This window comes from Nyctereutes procyonoides, unplaced genomic scaffold, assembly GCF_905146905.1.
Source record: "Nyctereutes procyonoides isolate TBG_1078 unplaced genomic scaffold, NYPRO_anot_genome, whole genome shotgun sequence".
Lineage (NCBI taxonomy): Eukaryota > Metazoa > Chordata > Mammalia > Carnivora > Canidae > Nyctereutes > Nyctereutes procyonoides.
In genome coordinates this window covers 11,572,453-11,590,270 of record NW_026575130.1, presented here as the reverse complement: position 1 = coordinate 11,590,270, position 17,818 = coordinate 11,572,453, and the positions used below count along the sequence as shown (strand labels likewise).

Genomic DNA, 17,818 nt, shown 5'->3' with positions numbered 1-17,818 from the left:
TCTAAAAAAAATAGTTCTCTAAGAAAAGGAAAAATATTTGATAAAGGAGTTACAAGCAGTATTTCTTGGGTGAAGTAAATCTTCAAAAAAACTGTAATGACTATCAACATACAGATATAATTCAACAATTGTACACCCTATTACATTAAAAAAATTCTTTGGCACTTCTGGCCACAGTGACAGACATTTGGATGTGTTCAAAAGTATATATTTATAGAAAAATAGTTATTCTATTACAAAACCAAATGAAGTTAATTATTAAAACACATGAGGTTACTTTAATTGAAGTGATAATAATGGTAAGAATACCATATAGAATCAAGAATTAACCAACAAATAACAAGTGGATATACAAATACACAAGTTGGTACTAACCTCTCAGGAAAGGTAATTTAAAATTACTTATGACTGCATACTACTAGAAATAATTATCTCCTTTCCAGTCAAACAAGATACAAATAATCTCTTGGTATCTTAAATTTAACTGAAATTTATGTTTTAGCTTTGGTTGGTAAGTTTTCAGTAACATGTCATTGCTCTTCAAATCCAGTCAATTTCTTTTTTTCAACTCCGTCTCAAAATCACAGGATTTCCCATTCCGTGACTTCTTATAGTACTTATATCCAATGATGAGCAAGGACTTTCAAATATCTCTGGCTTAAACTAAAGGTTTGATGGTTTCTGATAAGACTGATACTCTCTACATAAACAGAAATTAGGACTGACCCTAGATTTAGAAGGGGCTCCAAAGGAAACAGGTCACATAATTGGTATGGCAAAGGTGGGATTCAAAAATTTGATGCTGTATTCTTAATCACTATGCCAAATAGTTTATAAAATCTTTCTGTTGGTATAAAAAAACCTAGCTAGAAAATACGATAAAATAATAAAATCTCCCAATTATAATAGCAACAGAAAGGTTAACATAGAAATAATCCTATCAAAAAATATGCTGGAAACTTTAAAATGCCACAAAGGAACTTAGAAAGAAGACAGGAAGATTCACTTTGCTTTTGCAAAATATAAAACACAATATCATATGCCAGTTTTTCCTACTTATTTGTAAATTTAATTCAATGGCAATATAAATACCAAATGATTTTTCTTTCCCTAGGGGAGGGGAAAAAAAAGCCAATTTTACTGTTCATGCAGAAACAATGGCAAATGTGTGATATAATTATAATTTTAATAACCTCTTGCTACTGGAAAATAATCTGAATGAGATGAATATAACTGAAAAAAGGATTCAGAAATAGGCATAAATTCATGTAAGAATTCAGTGCTTTTAGAGAATAAAAGTAAGAAGAAGGGCTTTTAGAATCAATGGAAACCATTTAGTTTATTCAAGTAAACGAACATGTTGTTAACCTTAGACTAATTCAAATATCTATTTGAGAAGTATAAAAGTATAAAATCTATTAAGTCAAGTCTTTCAGGACCCTACTTATCTACTCTTTGCTAAGTACGTAATTTCTGTAGGATTTTTGAACAATAATCTATAATTCATAATTCAGATAGATGTATTCTGGAATAATACCAGCTTAACAAGGGTTTCTAGTTGCTCATTTTGGCTTTGCGGGGAGGGAGAATGAAGAAAGAAATAACCTCTAGCAATGATTATCTAGCAGATGTGAGAACGCTGCAGATAAAAGCTGCTTTTTCTTTTGCATTATGCATCTTTGTTAAATTCTGTGTTAGCATCTGTATAAATCAGGTTAACAAACTGAATTTTTAGTAGATTTATTTCTAATATGGCTTGTTTATTTATTTTGCATATTTTATAGGATATCCTGGAAGAAAAGCTGGAAAAAAACAAGGACATTGATACTTTGGGATTGTGAAAATGATTAGACTCACTGAATCCTGTATATAATAATGGGGTCTGTTGTTGCTAGCCTTTCGACAGAATTGTGCCAGAATCCATTTCTCTTTAAATGCCATGGAATGTCACTGATACATGAAATGACATCCCTGAACTTTGAGGTTGCATAAGGAAGACCTCAGTGCAAGACCCCAGATATTCATTAGCAAGTTGGAATTGTGGTATCTGTGCCCATCACTCTTCATGGAGAAAATATATTCTATAGACTTACTGGTGGAAAAACATTGCTACAAGAGCTGTCTCAATACTGAATTAAATCTGGTTGCAAAGGAATAAATACTGTCACCAGCATACTTTCTGAGCAACTGCAATGTGGATATGTTAATGCTGCGTCAAAGCATCCTTCTGATGTCTGTAGGGAAGTGTGCCATTGTTTCAGATCCAATCAGCTGCAAGCATGGGCCAATCTTAAGTAGGATACTCTATATCATGACAATTGTTATTTTCATGAAAGGTGACAATAATTCATATTTACTTTCGTGCTTCCCATCAAGAAATCCACCCCAACACCCTCCTATTCAAAACTTCTAGATATCTCTTGTCCTTCTCAAGAACACTCCCCTCCCCACTGGCTCTCCAATCTTCTTTAATATAGTACACTCTAGAAATCTCTTAGTGCTCCTTCAGTCATTATGTGATTTTTTTATCTGGCTATGGAAATTTTTTCTGTTCTTGTTTCACTTGCTTTGTTTACAGGGCACTGCTCTATTCAGAACTGGCTTGTGCGTACTGAGATCTCCATACTCAGAGAAGTAGAATTTATTAATTTGATGATTTAGGATGAGGAACCCATGGATTTCTATATTCAGAGGAAACAAATATCTTTAATATGTAACTATGAATTTTGACTTCCTAGGATAACTTTACAGAAAAAGGATAATAGAAAATGTTTAAGAATATAGTGACAAGATAAATAACATGTAAATGTTTCAAGCTTCAGAGAACAGTGAAACAATTAGATTTTTTTTTTTACTGAGAAAAATATGAAGGGTTACCAAGAAAAAAACAATGATAATAATGCATCACTAATTTAGTTTCTTGACCTGGAAATAAAGAATTATCCTTGAGTCATTTTGTGACATCTATTTATTGATTCTGTTTCATTCCACAAAGGATTTGACAGTTTGGTTTAGTTTACCCCTCCAAACAATCTAATAACATGTTTTTATCCCTACCTGATATATTATTGTCATCTGCCAAAATAGTTTTCTGGTTTGCTGAATTAAATTACACCCCAAATTTGTAACTGATATACTGTGGGAAAGAAAGTTTCTATAAAATGATAATAATCTTGTTAACTCTGAACTTCAGCTTGTCTTAAATATACTTGAGACTGGAAAACTAACAACATGTTTGTAATGGGGGCAAGGCTGGGGCACTGCTGATATTCTTTCCCTTCATCTGAACTGATGTGTTCTCAGCCACCTTTCTGCATGTACCCTCAATCAGTAAACTATTTTGAAAAGATGCAATAAACACTACTAGGAAATAAGGACTGTGAAAACTTCTCTGTAACTGCAAATCCCTTAGTAAATTAAACTATCAAGTGCTCGGGCTGTACTAGATGCTCAATAAATGTTTGCTGAATGAGTAAAAGTTAATCAGAAGTCTCTTAAAATGAAAAAGAAAATAGAAGAGTAAAATAAAAGTTTTTAAAAAAATCTTTACATTTGATCTTGATTTTTATCCCCTCCAACCTTTCTCTTGCTTCTTTACATTTCTTTTGTTGAAGAAAAGCTGTTCATATTTTTCAGTTTTTAGGGGGGGGATATTTTGTCATTTTCAATTCCTGATGCTGTCCATGTTATATGACAACCATTTCCGTGTTTATGCTCATACGTGAGCATGTCTTGATACCCTGTAATTATTACTTCAAACATGACACACTTTCTGAGTTGATTTAAAATAGGGTTTCCTTTTACTGACCTCAAGAAAAAAAATACCAGAAAGTATTAGAGAACATAAGTTTTTTGAGTCCTGGATGAATTTCTATTTTTTTTTTCCACATGAATGGCCTTTGAAATTCCACTGCTGTAGGTCAGTACCTCTGATTAGGAACTTCTTTCAAAAGCAGGACAAGAAGGGGGGAGGAGCCAGAGAGATTTTGAAAGCAGTCAAGACAAAAAAAAGAGGCTCAGAGAGTCAGTAGGCTGAGATTGCTGAGTAGTGAAAACATCACCTGATGGTTGTGAAAACATCACCTTAGTGAAAACAGTAGTGAAAACATCACCTAATGGTTGTAGTTCATGAAAGGTAACTTGCCAAAAGAGGTTAGACATAAATAACTAGAACACAAGTAGATTAGTATAAAAAATATACAAAGTATCAATACAAAAAATAACACCATCACCATAAATAAGAATGTCTTATCATTGAAGTTTTTTCCCATTTTGAATGAATATTTCTGTTTACCTGCAAAGTCATGAGAAAATATTATGCACATATCATGTTAAGAATCACCCAAAGGCCTTAGTAAAAACATAGATTCCAGGAGCCAACTTTTGGAGAATTGATTTAGTAGAAATAAGATGTTTGTGAAGTCTCAAATATATATTTTCAATAAGTATTATAGAAGATTTTGGAGACCATTCTTCAGATATCTTGTCTTACAGGAAATAGAGTAAGACACTGGTTAATTTGAATTAACCTTTTGTTAATTCATTCAAAAATACTGATTACTATTTATTGATATGCCGAGTATAATAGGCATTGAAGATACAGTGGAAAATAAGAGATAAGCATATAATACATAAATATGTAATTATAAGTACAATGTATTCTATGGAGGAAAATTAGGTAGCATGTCTGATGAATAAGGAGCTGTGACTAAGCAATAGAGAGCTCTGTTCAACTGAGAGCTAACTGGTATAACCTTAGTTTTGGTAATTAATTCAACTAAATACACATATGTTGAGAACACACTATTTCTCAGGCACTGAATTAGGCCCAGGGAGTCCAGAGATAAAATGATTCTTTCCTTAATATACCCATAAGTTAAGGTAGAAGTATGTGTGAGGTATTCCTAAAACTGGGAGAAATCTAAAGCATAGAAAAATATGAGGGAAAGACACCTACGGAAGAACTTAGTAAGTAAGGTAGGCAAAGGAAAGATCATGCAGGGCCTCATAGATAATGTTAAGAAATTTGAATTTTATCATAATAATAATGAAATGAGTCTTGATAAGAATTTTGGTTATAAAAGATTACTAATAATATATGTTGGTTAATCGAATTTAAATAAAAATAAATTTTTGAAAAGTAAAAAAATAAAAAAAAATGTAAAACAGCCAACATACAAGACGATCTGGAAGAGGAAGAAAATAGTTGAAGGACTTATATTGCCATATAGTAGTATTCAACACAAAGTTTCAATTTATCAAGGCAGTGTGATTTTGATGTAAGGACAGAAAAGAATTTGAACATTTATGATAAATGTTTACATTGATGTAATTTAGATTCTGATTTCCTGAACAAAATATAAACTATTTTTATTGTACCTCCCTACCCCGAAAAAAAAAAAGATTATGTTGAATGTGGGCCAGAATCCAATATGGCTGGAATCTTTCTAAAAAGGGAAATGAAAAATGTGGATACACTGACAGACATTCAGAGGGAAGCTGATGAGGGAGAAGACGGCCATATGGCTGGAATGATGCATTTACAAGCCAACGAACATCAAGGATTATTGGCAGATACCAGAAGCCAGAAGAGGCAAAGAAGGATTCACCTGCTTATCCATCAGAGAGTACATGGCTCTACCAACATCTCAATTTTGGATATTTAGCCTCCAGAAGTGTGAGATGATGAACTGCTGTTGCTTTGAGTAAAAGAAATTAAAAAAAAAAGTAACAAGATTTTGTTGGTTGAAGTCTGAAGAATAGAGAGGAACATGAATGGATGCAGGAAATTATTGTTAGGAAAACAGGTAAGATGATGGCAAGCTTGTCTAAAAAATAATTTGTGACTTTTGTCAGGGGGATGGAGAAAGTAGAGCACAAAGTGAAGTGAGTGTAAGAATGATAGGTGTTGGGGTGCCTGGGTTGCTCGGTTGGTTAAGCATCTGCCTTCAGCTCAGATCATGATCCTGGGGTCCTGGGATTGAGTCCCTCATTAGTGGGTTCCCTGTTCAGTGGGGAGCCTGTTTCTCCCTCTGGCCCTTCCCCTCCCACACTCAAGCCTTCTCTTTCAAATAAATTAAATGAAATAAAAAAAGAATAAGATAGATATGATAGAGAATAAGATACATGCGCTCCTTGTGTGTGTGTACATAATGGAGTAATTTAGTCATGTAAATTTAAAAAAAACTATTGTAGAATGTGATATTCTCTATCTTTAGATCTACATGCCTGGAATTGAGACAAAATGTAATAATCTTGCAGTCATTTATTCCTTTTTTAAGGATGCAAGGATATTTATCACCAAGAATTTAAGAATTTGCCTGGGAATTTTAATTCAGCTCTCAGGTATAAATAGCTAATTGAATTATAACGAAATAATCTGGTAATCTCCTGATTATGGTGAATGGATTAAAATATAATGACAGACTTTTATAAATGATAAAAAGATTAATTATATGTAAAGAAAATAATCAGCTATACTACTAAATACTGAGGAATAACAGCACAGATTTCAAAAATAGTAAACCTTTATCCATTAAACTTCACTTTCTTTAATATAATGATACGGCTTTTGCAGGTAATTTTAACCCAAACAGTTCTTGATAAAGTGTCAGATTCTGACCAATGTTGTTCTCTTCCTTAACTTCAGAAACAAGTTCTCATCAGCTCTGTCCAACTTGGAGGAGTTCACTCTTTGACTAACAGAAATAAAAACCTGACTTAGTTTAGAGAGAGATCAAAGAAATTCTCTGATGATTAGCTCTGCTTAGGAATGACTGTTCATATCAAGATTTTGTTTCAACATTAGCAGACTTCAGAAATCTTGCTAGTGGAATTATTGTCCTCTCAACTAAGGCATTTCTTGCCAAAGACTAAGAGCTTCCACTAACACCATTCTTCTCAGAATAAGGGGTCAAAATTACTTAAAATACAGACCCAATAAAGTCAGCTGAAGTTCAGAGTACAAGGATATGTTGTCTCCTTGGCTCCACCCTTTCTTTTGATCTTCACTCTTCTTCAGCAACTTATAGAGCTTCATTTTATTAATATGAAGCTATATGTTTTTCCCTATGATATTTATGACAGAGTAGAACATATTTTTGAAATGGTAAAACTCATCATTAAATAAAGTGTAATAAAAATTAAATACAACTTGCATACATAATATGATGATGTAACCAACAAGGAGAAAGGATTTCTGGTAGGCTTAGACTATAGAATTCAAGAAAGGTACATTCAAAGCAAAAGATGGCTACATGCAGATTAGAATAACTACATTAAATTATTAAAGATATAATTTCAGGTCTGTGTATTTAAGAACTCCTTTATTTTATTGTGTATAATTACAACTACCCTGCTTCTTCAATCTCTTAAGAACTTAATATCCATAAAGTTATAAGGTGTGTATTATAGTAAAATCTTGGCCTATATACCTAATATACCAGAACATTAACAGAACTCCACAGTATTGCAAATTCTCTTGTTAGCAGAGGAAATGTGACCTATTCCAGTAAATGGGCTCTTTACCAAAGTTCAGTACGCATTAGAAAGAATAAGTAAAACAAAATTAGATAAATATGCAATATTATTTTTATTTTCCATACACCTTTTATTGGGAGAGTATTGAGATTGTTCATGATAATGAAAAATGAATTTTTGATGTCATTTACTTACATAAACCCTATATTTCAAAGGCTCATTTAAATGAGTTGATAAGGACAATCACGAAATATCTATTATGTGTAAGGCATTATGTGTTAAGACAAATGTCCACTTTAGCTGTATCCCATATGTTCTGATATATGGGGTTCTCATATTATTTTCTAGATACTCTAGAATTTTCATTTGGAATTTCTTCCTTATCTGAAGAATTAAGAAGTTGTTTAATTTTTTTAGTTAGTTTTTAATTTCTAAGTAGTAAGAAGTTATTTTTATTACTTTCCAATTTGACTAAACAATGATCTGAGGAATGTCATTTGAATTATTTCCACTTCATAAAATATACTGAAATTTACCTGTGGCCTAAAACTGTCATCTTTTTTTTTTCTTTTGGTGAAAGTATCATGATCACTTAAATAGATTTATTTCTGAGTACAGATGTATAACAATATCTTAAAAATAACATCTGTCCAATAAGTACTATACAGATAACAATAGGAATGTCTTTTCATTACATGTAGGTGGTAGTAATATGAAGACATAGAAGAACTGAACTTGGGTATATTTTGTAAAAGCTGCTAACTTATTCTATGATATTTTGAATCTCAAAGAGATGATGGAAGACAGTAGCAAAAATACAATGTAGTAGCTTTCACTGTGGTGATGCTATGTACTTTCAAAAATAATCTACATCTAACAAAAAAGTGTATGTAACCAAACAGAGAAAACAAATTTAATGATAAAAGTAGCCTTTGAAAGCACATAGTCACTCACATTCACAATAGTTCCATTGGATTCAAGAGACCTAATGTCTCTGATATACTTTTTCTTTAATATGTCTATAAATTTCTTGAGGAGTTGAAAATTGCACATGCAATCCTATTGCTTTTTAAAGCTAATACTGAGATTGAATCAGCAGCAGTTTTTTTTTTTATAAATATACTCATCAACAATTCAATAGTGATAATGAGGCATGGCCAAATATCTCAACTGAACAATTCTAAGAATTTCCTACCTTCCCCAAATCTTATAGCCAAAGCAGTAAGTTATAATGCCCACTTCCCTTCCAATTATTCCACTTAATGCTTAAACATTTATTTGAAAAAAATATATATATACACACACACAAAGCAGAGCCTTGGCAAAGAATTCATCTCAGAATAAGAAAAAGAAAAAAAAAAACACTCAGCTTGGCTCAACCATGCTTCACCCCCCTTGGGTGTACATTTTCGAGCATGGACATACTGAAAATAGAGGCCAAAGAACAACTAAAAAATGAAATTTTAAAAAGTAAATTGGGGAAAGGATAGGAAGGATAGAAAAGAAAGGTAAGGTTGGTAAAGGATATTGATAATTATATAAATTACTTATATACCCCAAAGAAACTTTGGTGGTGAGAGACAGAAGTTTTGTTACAAATTGAAAATCACTATACATATATTGTACCTCTACCAAAAGAGAAAATAAATGTTGAGATCAATTGTTATAGCTTGTACCACAAAATTTCCCCCAATGTGGAAAACTATTAATTTAATCATGAGTATTTATTTTCCCAACCTTAAATGTTCTCTCGTGTGTGATTTTTCATTCCTCTCCCCATCCTAATTCCCTTATAGCTTAAACTAATTTTCAAAATAATGTCACTAATCTATTATCAACCTACTAGTTCATTTATCTCTTATAAGTAGGAATTTCAAAATATATTCAGTTTCAATAAATCCATTTCATTCTATTTGTCAGTTACATACCTTTATATATACATTTATACAAATATATATTGCATATATATTTGTATATATATTTATATATTTACACAATATATTTATATATTTGTATTTATATATTTACACATTTATATTTATATATATTTGTATAAAGGTAAATAAAGTAAGATATATATAAAGGTGTACATATAAATATATATGTACACAAATATAAATATATGTATTTTTACACATAAATCTGTCTACCTATATTTTTTTTAAATTAATAAGCTGTGGTCAGAATTGTGAAGCAGAATCTTAGCTATTTAAGGAAAAGTTGATGGGAAAGACATTGGCACTAGATGAAATAATTCTTTTGGCAATTCTTTAGTAGTTTCCAGATCAAAATAGTATTAAAACTAAGAAGTAAAGGTCAAAGTGAAATCTTAAACTGAAATTACTGAGGTAAAACTGCCAGAAAGATTCCTTTTTTGGAGAGCCAGCCTCCCTCTCCCTCACTCCCCTTAGTGTCTGTAGTGATTTCTAAATGTAAAGTTATAGAAATAAAGCTAGCATAGCTGAGTGGAAATGGAATATCAGAGCATCTTTTGTACATATTATTTAGATAAAAAAGATGGTCATAAAATTCTTGGGTAGTTTTCAAAGTTGAAACATTTAATCTCTAATTAGTAAATATGTAATAGTAATTGTTACTGTTTTTGAGTGCTTATTACATATTAGACACTGAACTATTTTACATATATCACTCCTAAAATAATTTTGCAAGGTGGGAATTATTATAATTATGTTCACTTTTTCAGATAGGAAACTGGATTATAAGATTTTATGACTATAAAACCAAAGGAGCAGGGTGAAATTTAAAACCAAGTCCATCTAACAGCCAAGCTCATGCTTTTTCTACTACAATGGGTCTACTTCAGGGAATAAATATGATAGATGCATGTATAAATTAATGTTAATTAGAATTTTCCTCTCATAGCTATTTTCAAGCTTCCATTCTACTAGTCAGAGTGCAGTTTATGTTTCAGTTTTAAAAAGCTATTTTTTACCTGTTTAGAATTTGACATAGTTATATAGTATAAAATCTGAATTATGATTATCCTTAATTTAATGAATATGCTTTTATAGACATGCATACATTATCTTTTTGTATCTACTATCTATTACATTAAACATCTGAACAAGAACACTTCAAAGAAGCAGAAGGATAGAAAAGGGTGACAAAATTTCAGATAAAATGTAGAAAAAAATTAAAAATATTTTGAAAAAATAATTATATAAATATAAAAATCCAACAAAATAGGCACTTTAAAAATAATTCTGATAAGTTTGGCATTTAAATGGATAATTTTAAGAAACCCATAAGGTAACATAAATTGACTCAAGAAGAAGGAATAATCAAGTATCTCCCTATTTAAAAGACAATAGGCTCAGATGGTTTTAGAGACAGGTTTTACTCAATCTATAAGAAACAGATAATTCCTCTTATACAAACTGATTGGACAGTAGAAAAAGGGAAAAAAAATATCGTCTTTTTAAAAAAAGATTTTATTTATTTATTTGAGAGACAGTGTGTGTGAGCACACAAGTGGGGGGAGATGCAGAGAGAGAGAGAGAACTAGTACCCTGGGATCATGACCTGAGCCAAAGGCAGATGCTTAAGTGATTGAACCACCCAAGTGCCACAGAGAAATATAATCTTAAGAGTAAAGACTGACAAGGAGAGACAAAAAAATTTTAAATTTATTTCACATATGAATATAGATGCAGAAATTCACTATAAGGAAATACTAGCAAATAAAATATAGTCAGTATTTCTTTTTTTGTAGTGACCTAGTAGAGTCTATCTCAGGAATGCAAAGACTACTTAATATCAGAAATTTTAATAAATAATGTTACACATTATTTTTTTAAAAAAGATTTTATTTATTTATTCATGATAGATACAGAGAAAAAGACAGAGACAGGCAGAAGGAAAAGCAGGCTCCCAGTGGGGAGCCTGATGCAAGACTCAATCCCATGGCTTCTGGATCACGACCTGAGCCAAAGGCAGCTGCTCAAACACTGAGTCACCTAGGTGCCCCACACATTGTTGTATTAAAGGAGAAAAATTGGTGATCCTAATCAATCCTTACCAGTTGAATAAGCATTTGATAAAATTCAACACTCATGATAATCACTCTATTAAGATAAAAAAAGGGAAAAATTTCTGTATAAAATAAATCCACCACCCAGAGTATTTATCAAAAACATCAAACTTAGTGGTGAAATTATAAGAATTTTCATTAAATTTAGGTAAAAGCAAATCTATCCACTCTCATCACTTCTAGTTTACTTTATACCAGAGGTCTTGTCCAATGCAATAAGACAAAAAAACCCAAAAACATAATCATAAAAATAGTACCTAGAAAGATATTATATATATATTTATATGATTTAATTAGCTTTGTAAATATCCAAGAGAATCCACAATCTACTAGATTTAAAAAGAAAATCAGTTTCCAAGATCTATAAAGAACTTATTAAACTCAACACCAAAGAAACAAACAATCCAATCAGGAAATGGGCAAAAGACATGAACAGAAATCTCAGAGAAGACAGACATGGCCAACACGCACATGAGAAAATGCTCTGCATCGCTTGCCATCAGGGAAATACAAATCAAAACCACAATGAGATACCACCTCACACCAGTGAGAATGGCGAAAATTAACAAGGCAGGAAACCACAAATGTTGGAGAGGATGCGGAGTAAAGGGAACCCTCTTACATTGTTGGTGGGAATGTGAACTGGTGCAGCCACTCTGGAAAACTGTGTGGAGGTTCCTCAAAGAGTTAAAAATAGACCTGCCCTACAACCCAGCAATTGCATTGCTGGGGATTTACCCCAAAGATGCAGATGCAATGAAATGCCAGGACAGCTGCACCCCGATGTTTATAGCAGCAATGTCCACAATAGCCAAACTGTGGAAGGAGCCTCGATGTTCATCGAAAGATGAATGGATAAAGAAGATGATAAAGAAGATGTGGTTTATATATACAATGGAGTATTACTCAGCCATTAGAAATGACAAATACTCACCATTTGCTTCAACGTGGATGGAACTGTAGGGTATTATGCTGAGTGAAATAAGTCAATCGGAGAAGGACAAACATTATACGGTCTCATTCATTTGGGGAATATAAATAATAGTGAAAGGGAATAGAAGGGAAGGGAGAAGAAATGGGTAGGAAATATCAGAAAGGGAGACAGAACATGAAGACTCCTAACTCTGGGAAACGAACTAGGGGTGGTGGAAGGGGAGGAGGGCGGGAGCTGGGGGTGAATGGGTGATGGGCACCAAGGGGGGCACTTGACGGGATGAGCACTGGGTGTTATTCTGTATGTTGGCAAATTGAACACCAATAAAAAATAAATTTATTATTAAAAAAATTTTAAAAATGGGCAAAGGATTTAAATAGACATTTCTCCAAAGAAGACATACAAATGGTTAATATATGAAGAAATGTGAAACACGATTAGGGAAATGCTAATCAAAAGCACAATGACATACCACTTCATACTCACTAAGATGGCTATGATAAAATAGGTATTGGTAGGATGTGGAGAAACTGGAACCTTCATACATTGCTAAGAGTAATGTAATATAGTGCAGGTGGTTGGTAGAACAGTTTTGCAATTCTTCAAAAAGTTAAACATAGAGTTAGCCTATTACCCAGGAAATCTACTAAGTATATATTTAAAAGAAGTGAAAACAAATAATGAAATACTTACATATGAATGTTTGTAGCAGTATTATTCATAATAGCTAACAAGTAGAAATAAATCAAATGTCCATTACCTGATGAATTGATAAATAAAATGTAGTATATCCACACAATGTAATATTATTCAGCCATAAAAAGAAATGAAGTACTGACACATGTGTAGGCTTTGAAAACATATGTTAAACAAAAGGCCATGTTATTGTATGATTCCATTTTTATGAGATGTTTAGAATAGGTAAATCCATAGGGATATAAAGAAGGTTAGTATCTGCAAAAGGTTGAGAGAGGTGGGGAGTGACTCAGCATGGATACAGTTTCTTTTGGGATATTGAAAATATTCTGGAATTAGTAGTGATAGTCGCACAACTTTATGAATATTCTAAAATCCACTGAATTTTACACTTGAAAAGGGTGAAATTCATGGTATGCAAATTGTATATAGTTCAAGTCATTAAAAAAAAAAAACACGTCCTGTGATGTCTTAAAGACCTGGTGTTACTATGTACTAGCTATATAAACTATTAATCTCTTTCTGAGTTTAGTTTCATGCTCCCATTATAAAACAGAGATAATCATACTTCATTATAGGTTCTTAATGAGGATTAAATGATGGGTCTACATTTAAAAACTCTAGCATTTTTTAAAGGAAACACCAAGTATTTAGATATATTAATTCTCTTATACTTTTATTTTTACTTAATTTTTCCAACTTTCCAACTCCCAACTCCCTACTAATTTTTATAATTACTCAGGTTTCCCTTCATTAAATGCCATTAAAGTTTGCTAAAAACTGCTCATCTGCCAAAGGATAGCTCTCTAGTATGAAGTTGAGAATTAATGCATTTCTGTTGTGAAGATACTTTACAATTTGAAAAAAAGAAAACTATAAATAAATTTTTATGTAGAATCATTAAATTTCAGAGTGTCAAGCTATACTATTATTTTTTAGATTTTATTTATTTATTTGAGACAGAGAGTGCGAATGAGTAGGGGAAGGGGAGGAGGGAGAGGCAAATTCCCTGCTGAGCTGGGAGCCTGACCCAGGGCTCAATCCTAGGACCCCCAAGATCATGACCTGAGCTGAAGGCAGATGCTTATTAATCAAATGAACCTCCAGGTGCCCCAATTTCAAGCTATCTTATAGGTCATCTAGAACAATCCTTTGCTGGTAAGTGAATTCCTGTACCAAAATCCATTAGGTGGTAATATCACCTGGAACACTTCCAGTGTTCGAGAATTTATTTCTCCTTGGGTGGCTTCATCTACTTTTGGAAAACTGTAACACAAATATTTATTTGCTAGTGTAGGTTCTTATTCTAATTTTATCTCTTATGATGTTTGAAATATCTTACCATAATTTTTCATGTAGCTGCTTTCCTCTTTATCATCTATATTTCTGGAAACAAGGACTGTAATTACTAAAACTACTTTGTATTCAACTACACAGTCATGTTTATATAAGTCATGTTTATCTTTAATAAATACAATTTGATCATGATGGGATAATGTGAAAACAAGGATGCCCTCCTATTTTGGGAACATGAAAAATTACAGAAAGAGCAAAGGGGTGAAAAATTGCAAGTTCTTGCAAAAACATTTAGTTCCAAAAATATCTAGCAGCATATTCTATTGTTTAACATACATGAAAGAAAATTTGAAAATGTTTTATCATTAAAATGTTCCTTTTTACAATTAGAGCCTATCCTATTAAATTTATTAGGGTATCTAAAAAGTTCTCTATATATGTTAATTGAAATTCAACTTCATGGAAACAATTAAGATATTGTGGTAATATTGGAATGTTTGAAATATATGAATTATTATAACTGAAACCTTAGTCAACCATATTTATAAAGCCAAATAAGAACAAGTTTTTAAAAATGCAATTTTTTTTTGTCAATCAGTGCTCAGTAAGTATACATTCTTATTCTTATATACTAAGACCTCTGTCTCCATTCATTTATTTGTTTATTGTGGGGGCGGGGCGGAGAGAGCAAGTGCAGGAGCAGGAAGAAGGGCAAAGGGAAAAGCAGATTCCCCTTCTCCCCAGCAGTCCTACGTGGGGCTCAATCCCACAACCTACAAATCATGACCTGAGCTGAAGGCAGATGCATAACTGACTGACCCACCCAGGCGCCTCTGTCTTTCTCTATTTTTATAATTCTTCCTTTGCTTCTGTAATTCTTTTAGTATAGAATAAGCTGAGATACTATGATTACATAGACAAAATGTGAAACTTGCTACCTGAGGGAATATATCTTAACTGTAATAATATAATATAATCTTAATATATATAATCTTAACTGTATAATATAATCTTAACTGTAAAACTAAATGGACAGACATCAAGGTTTTCTGAAAGCTGCATAAATACAATCATATTAGAAAATAGCTATGGACATAAGTGATAACATTATTATGAGCAATAATCATGCAACACTACTTTTTAACATCCATCTTCCTTCAGAATTTGTAACTTAAATCTGCACATACATACCAAATCTGTTTTTGGAGGATCTGGACACTCAGTGGAGAAAAAAGGTGTTGAACTTCTGATACCATTGCTATCAGAAGTTGGCTTTGGAGGTTGAGCATGCTGTCTGTAAGTAGCACTTTTAGGAGTCCAACAGAACAGGTTGATTGATTCTCGCACACAGCGTTCAATGTCGATTTCTAGATAGAAATTTTTTTAAAAAAAGCAAACATTTAGAATTTGAATTGCTATGTTCATGTAAAAATCACACTCTTTCCTAAATGCATATATCCAATATGGCTAAGATGATAACCCAGTTAGAAAAGATGTCAGTGAAAAAATAATGTAGACAAGAATCAGCATATATGGACTACTATGGTGAGACTGATTTACTCTGATAATATTTTCACTTTTTCAAAGTAAAACAGAGGTTGGGGAGGGGAAGGCTAGAGCTTGGGAGTGGGCAGGCAAAAGATTCAGCTCACTATGACTTCTAATAAAGTATACTAAAAGTTTTATTTTCACCTATTAAAGGAGATATAAAATAAGCAGGGCAAACTTTATTAAAATATCAACTCTCAATTTTTATTTATTTTTATTTTTTATTTAAATTCAATTAGCCAACATATAGTACATCATTAGTTTCAGATGTAGAGTTCAATAATTCATCAGTTGCATACAAAACCCAGTGCTCATCACATACACGCCCTCTTTAATGCCCATCCCCTAATTACTCCATCCACATCCTCTCCAGCAACCCTGTTTGTTTCCTATAGTTAAGATTCTCTCATAGTTTGTCTCCCTCTCTGATTACTTCTCATTTAATTCTCAATTTTTAAAAAAGATTTTATTTATTTATTCATGAGACACACACAGAGAGAGGCAGAGACATAGACAGAGGGAGAAGCAGTTTTCCAGCAGGAAGCCTGCTGGGCAACTTGATCCCAGGACGCTGGGATCATGACCTGAAGAGAAAGGCAGATGCTCAACCTCTGAACCACCCAGGTGCTCCTCAATTTTCAATTTTCAATTTTTATTTATTTTTATTTTTTAATTTTCAATTTTTAAAATAATTCCTGAGTTAAATGAAGAAAGGTGTAAGTGAAGTTTCACATATAGAAAAATTACATGCACTTGGTTAAAATGGTTAAAAAAAACATTTTCAAAGATTTCCTTTTCTTTCTCAGATTTGAAATTTATGCATCTTTGATACAGAGCTAATATATATAGGAAGGTTATTACACTTTCACATTATTGTTTGTGTGTTTTGATGATACTGTAGCTCTTCAGGAGGTCAATATTCCTGATGGAGATAAGCTGTTCCTATATGGAAAAAGTGGACAGATCCCAGAAAGGCAGTAGAAATTCAAGAAGTTGACTAGGATGAAGGAGTTTAGTGTGGACTAGCTTTTCCCTACCTATATTCCTAACACTAGTAAATGGCAGATATTCTCATTTTCTTTGCAAAAGTCCAAGTGTGTCAGCTCAGGTAAACAATGGAAAAAAATACTTCATATTTTAAATTACAAAGGGATGAGTTCCCTATTTCTCTTTTTGAAACAAGGAACTTACATATAAGGAAAAAAAGATATATGCATTTAAGTCAATTCTGTGGATGCTGCATTCATGATTACCTACTTTTATGAGGAGGAAAACACTCGGAAAAGATATATGAACACTTATTGAGCATCTATTATATGAGAGGCATTTTATACTTTTGCTTAAAACATATAATTCTTAAAATGATTTTTGTATTTTTTTTAAAGATTTTGTTTATTTATTCATGAGAGAAAGAGAGAGAGAGAGAGAGAGAGAGGCAGAGACATAGGCAGAGAGAGAAGCAGGCTCCATGCAGGGAGCCCAATGTGAGACTTGATCCCAGGACTCCAGGATCACACCCCGGGCCAAAGGCAGGCACTCAACCGCTGAGCCATCCAGGCATTCCACAATGATTCTTCTAGACAGATATTGTAATCCCCCTCATTTCTGTTGAAGATGAAGAAACTAAAACATAAGGAAGCTACATGATTTAATATGGTAAATGCATTATTTTGAATAGAATGTCTGAGGTTTCTAAAGGGTTATAAGGCATCTTTTATTTCTCAATTCATTTAGATTTGGTGTACGGCCAGGAGGCCCGGAAAGACCAGTTACTCAATTAAGCATTCCTTTATCTGTTATTAGTGATGTTTGCC

At 32.5% G+C, this 17,818-nt stretch overlaps 1 protein-coding gene across 3 annotated transcripts in view; it reads right to left on the bottom strand.

Annotated features, from left to right (window-relative positions):
• Nucleotides 1-17,818, bottom strand: part of TBCK (TBC1 domain containing kinase) — a 224,360-nt gene that overhangs the window by 55,332 nt on the left and 151,210 nt on the right. For all 3 annotated transcript variants that reach the window (XM_055342419.1, XM_055342418.1, XM_055342420.1), the window contains one exon: nt 15,648-15,823. In XM_055342419.1, the coding sequence (XP_055198394.1) occupies nt 15,648-15,823 (176 nt within the window). The remainder of the gene's footprint in view (nt 1-15,647; nt 15,824-17,818) is intronic.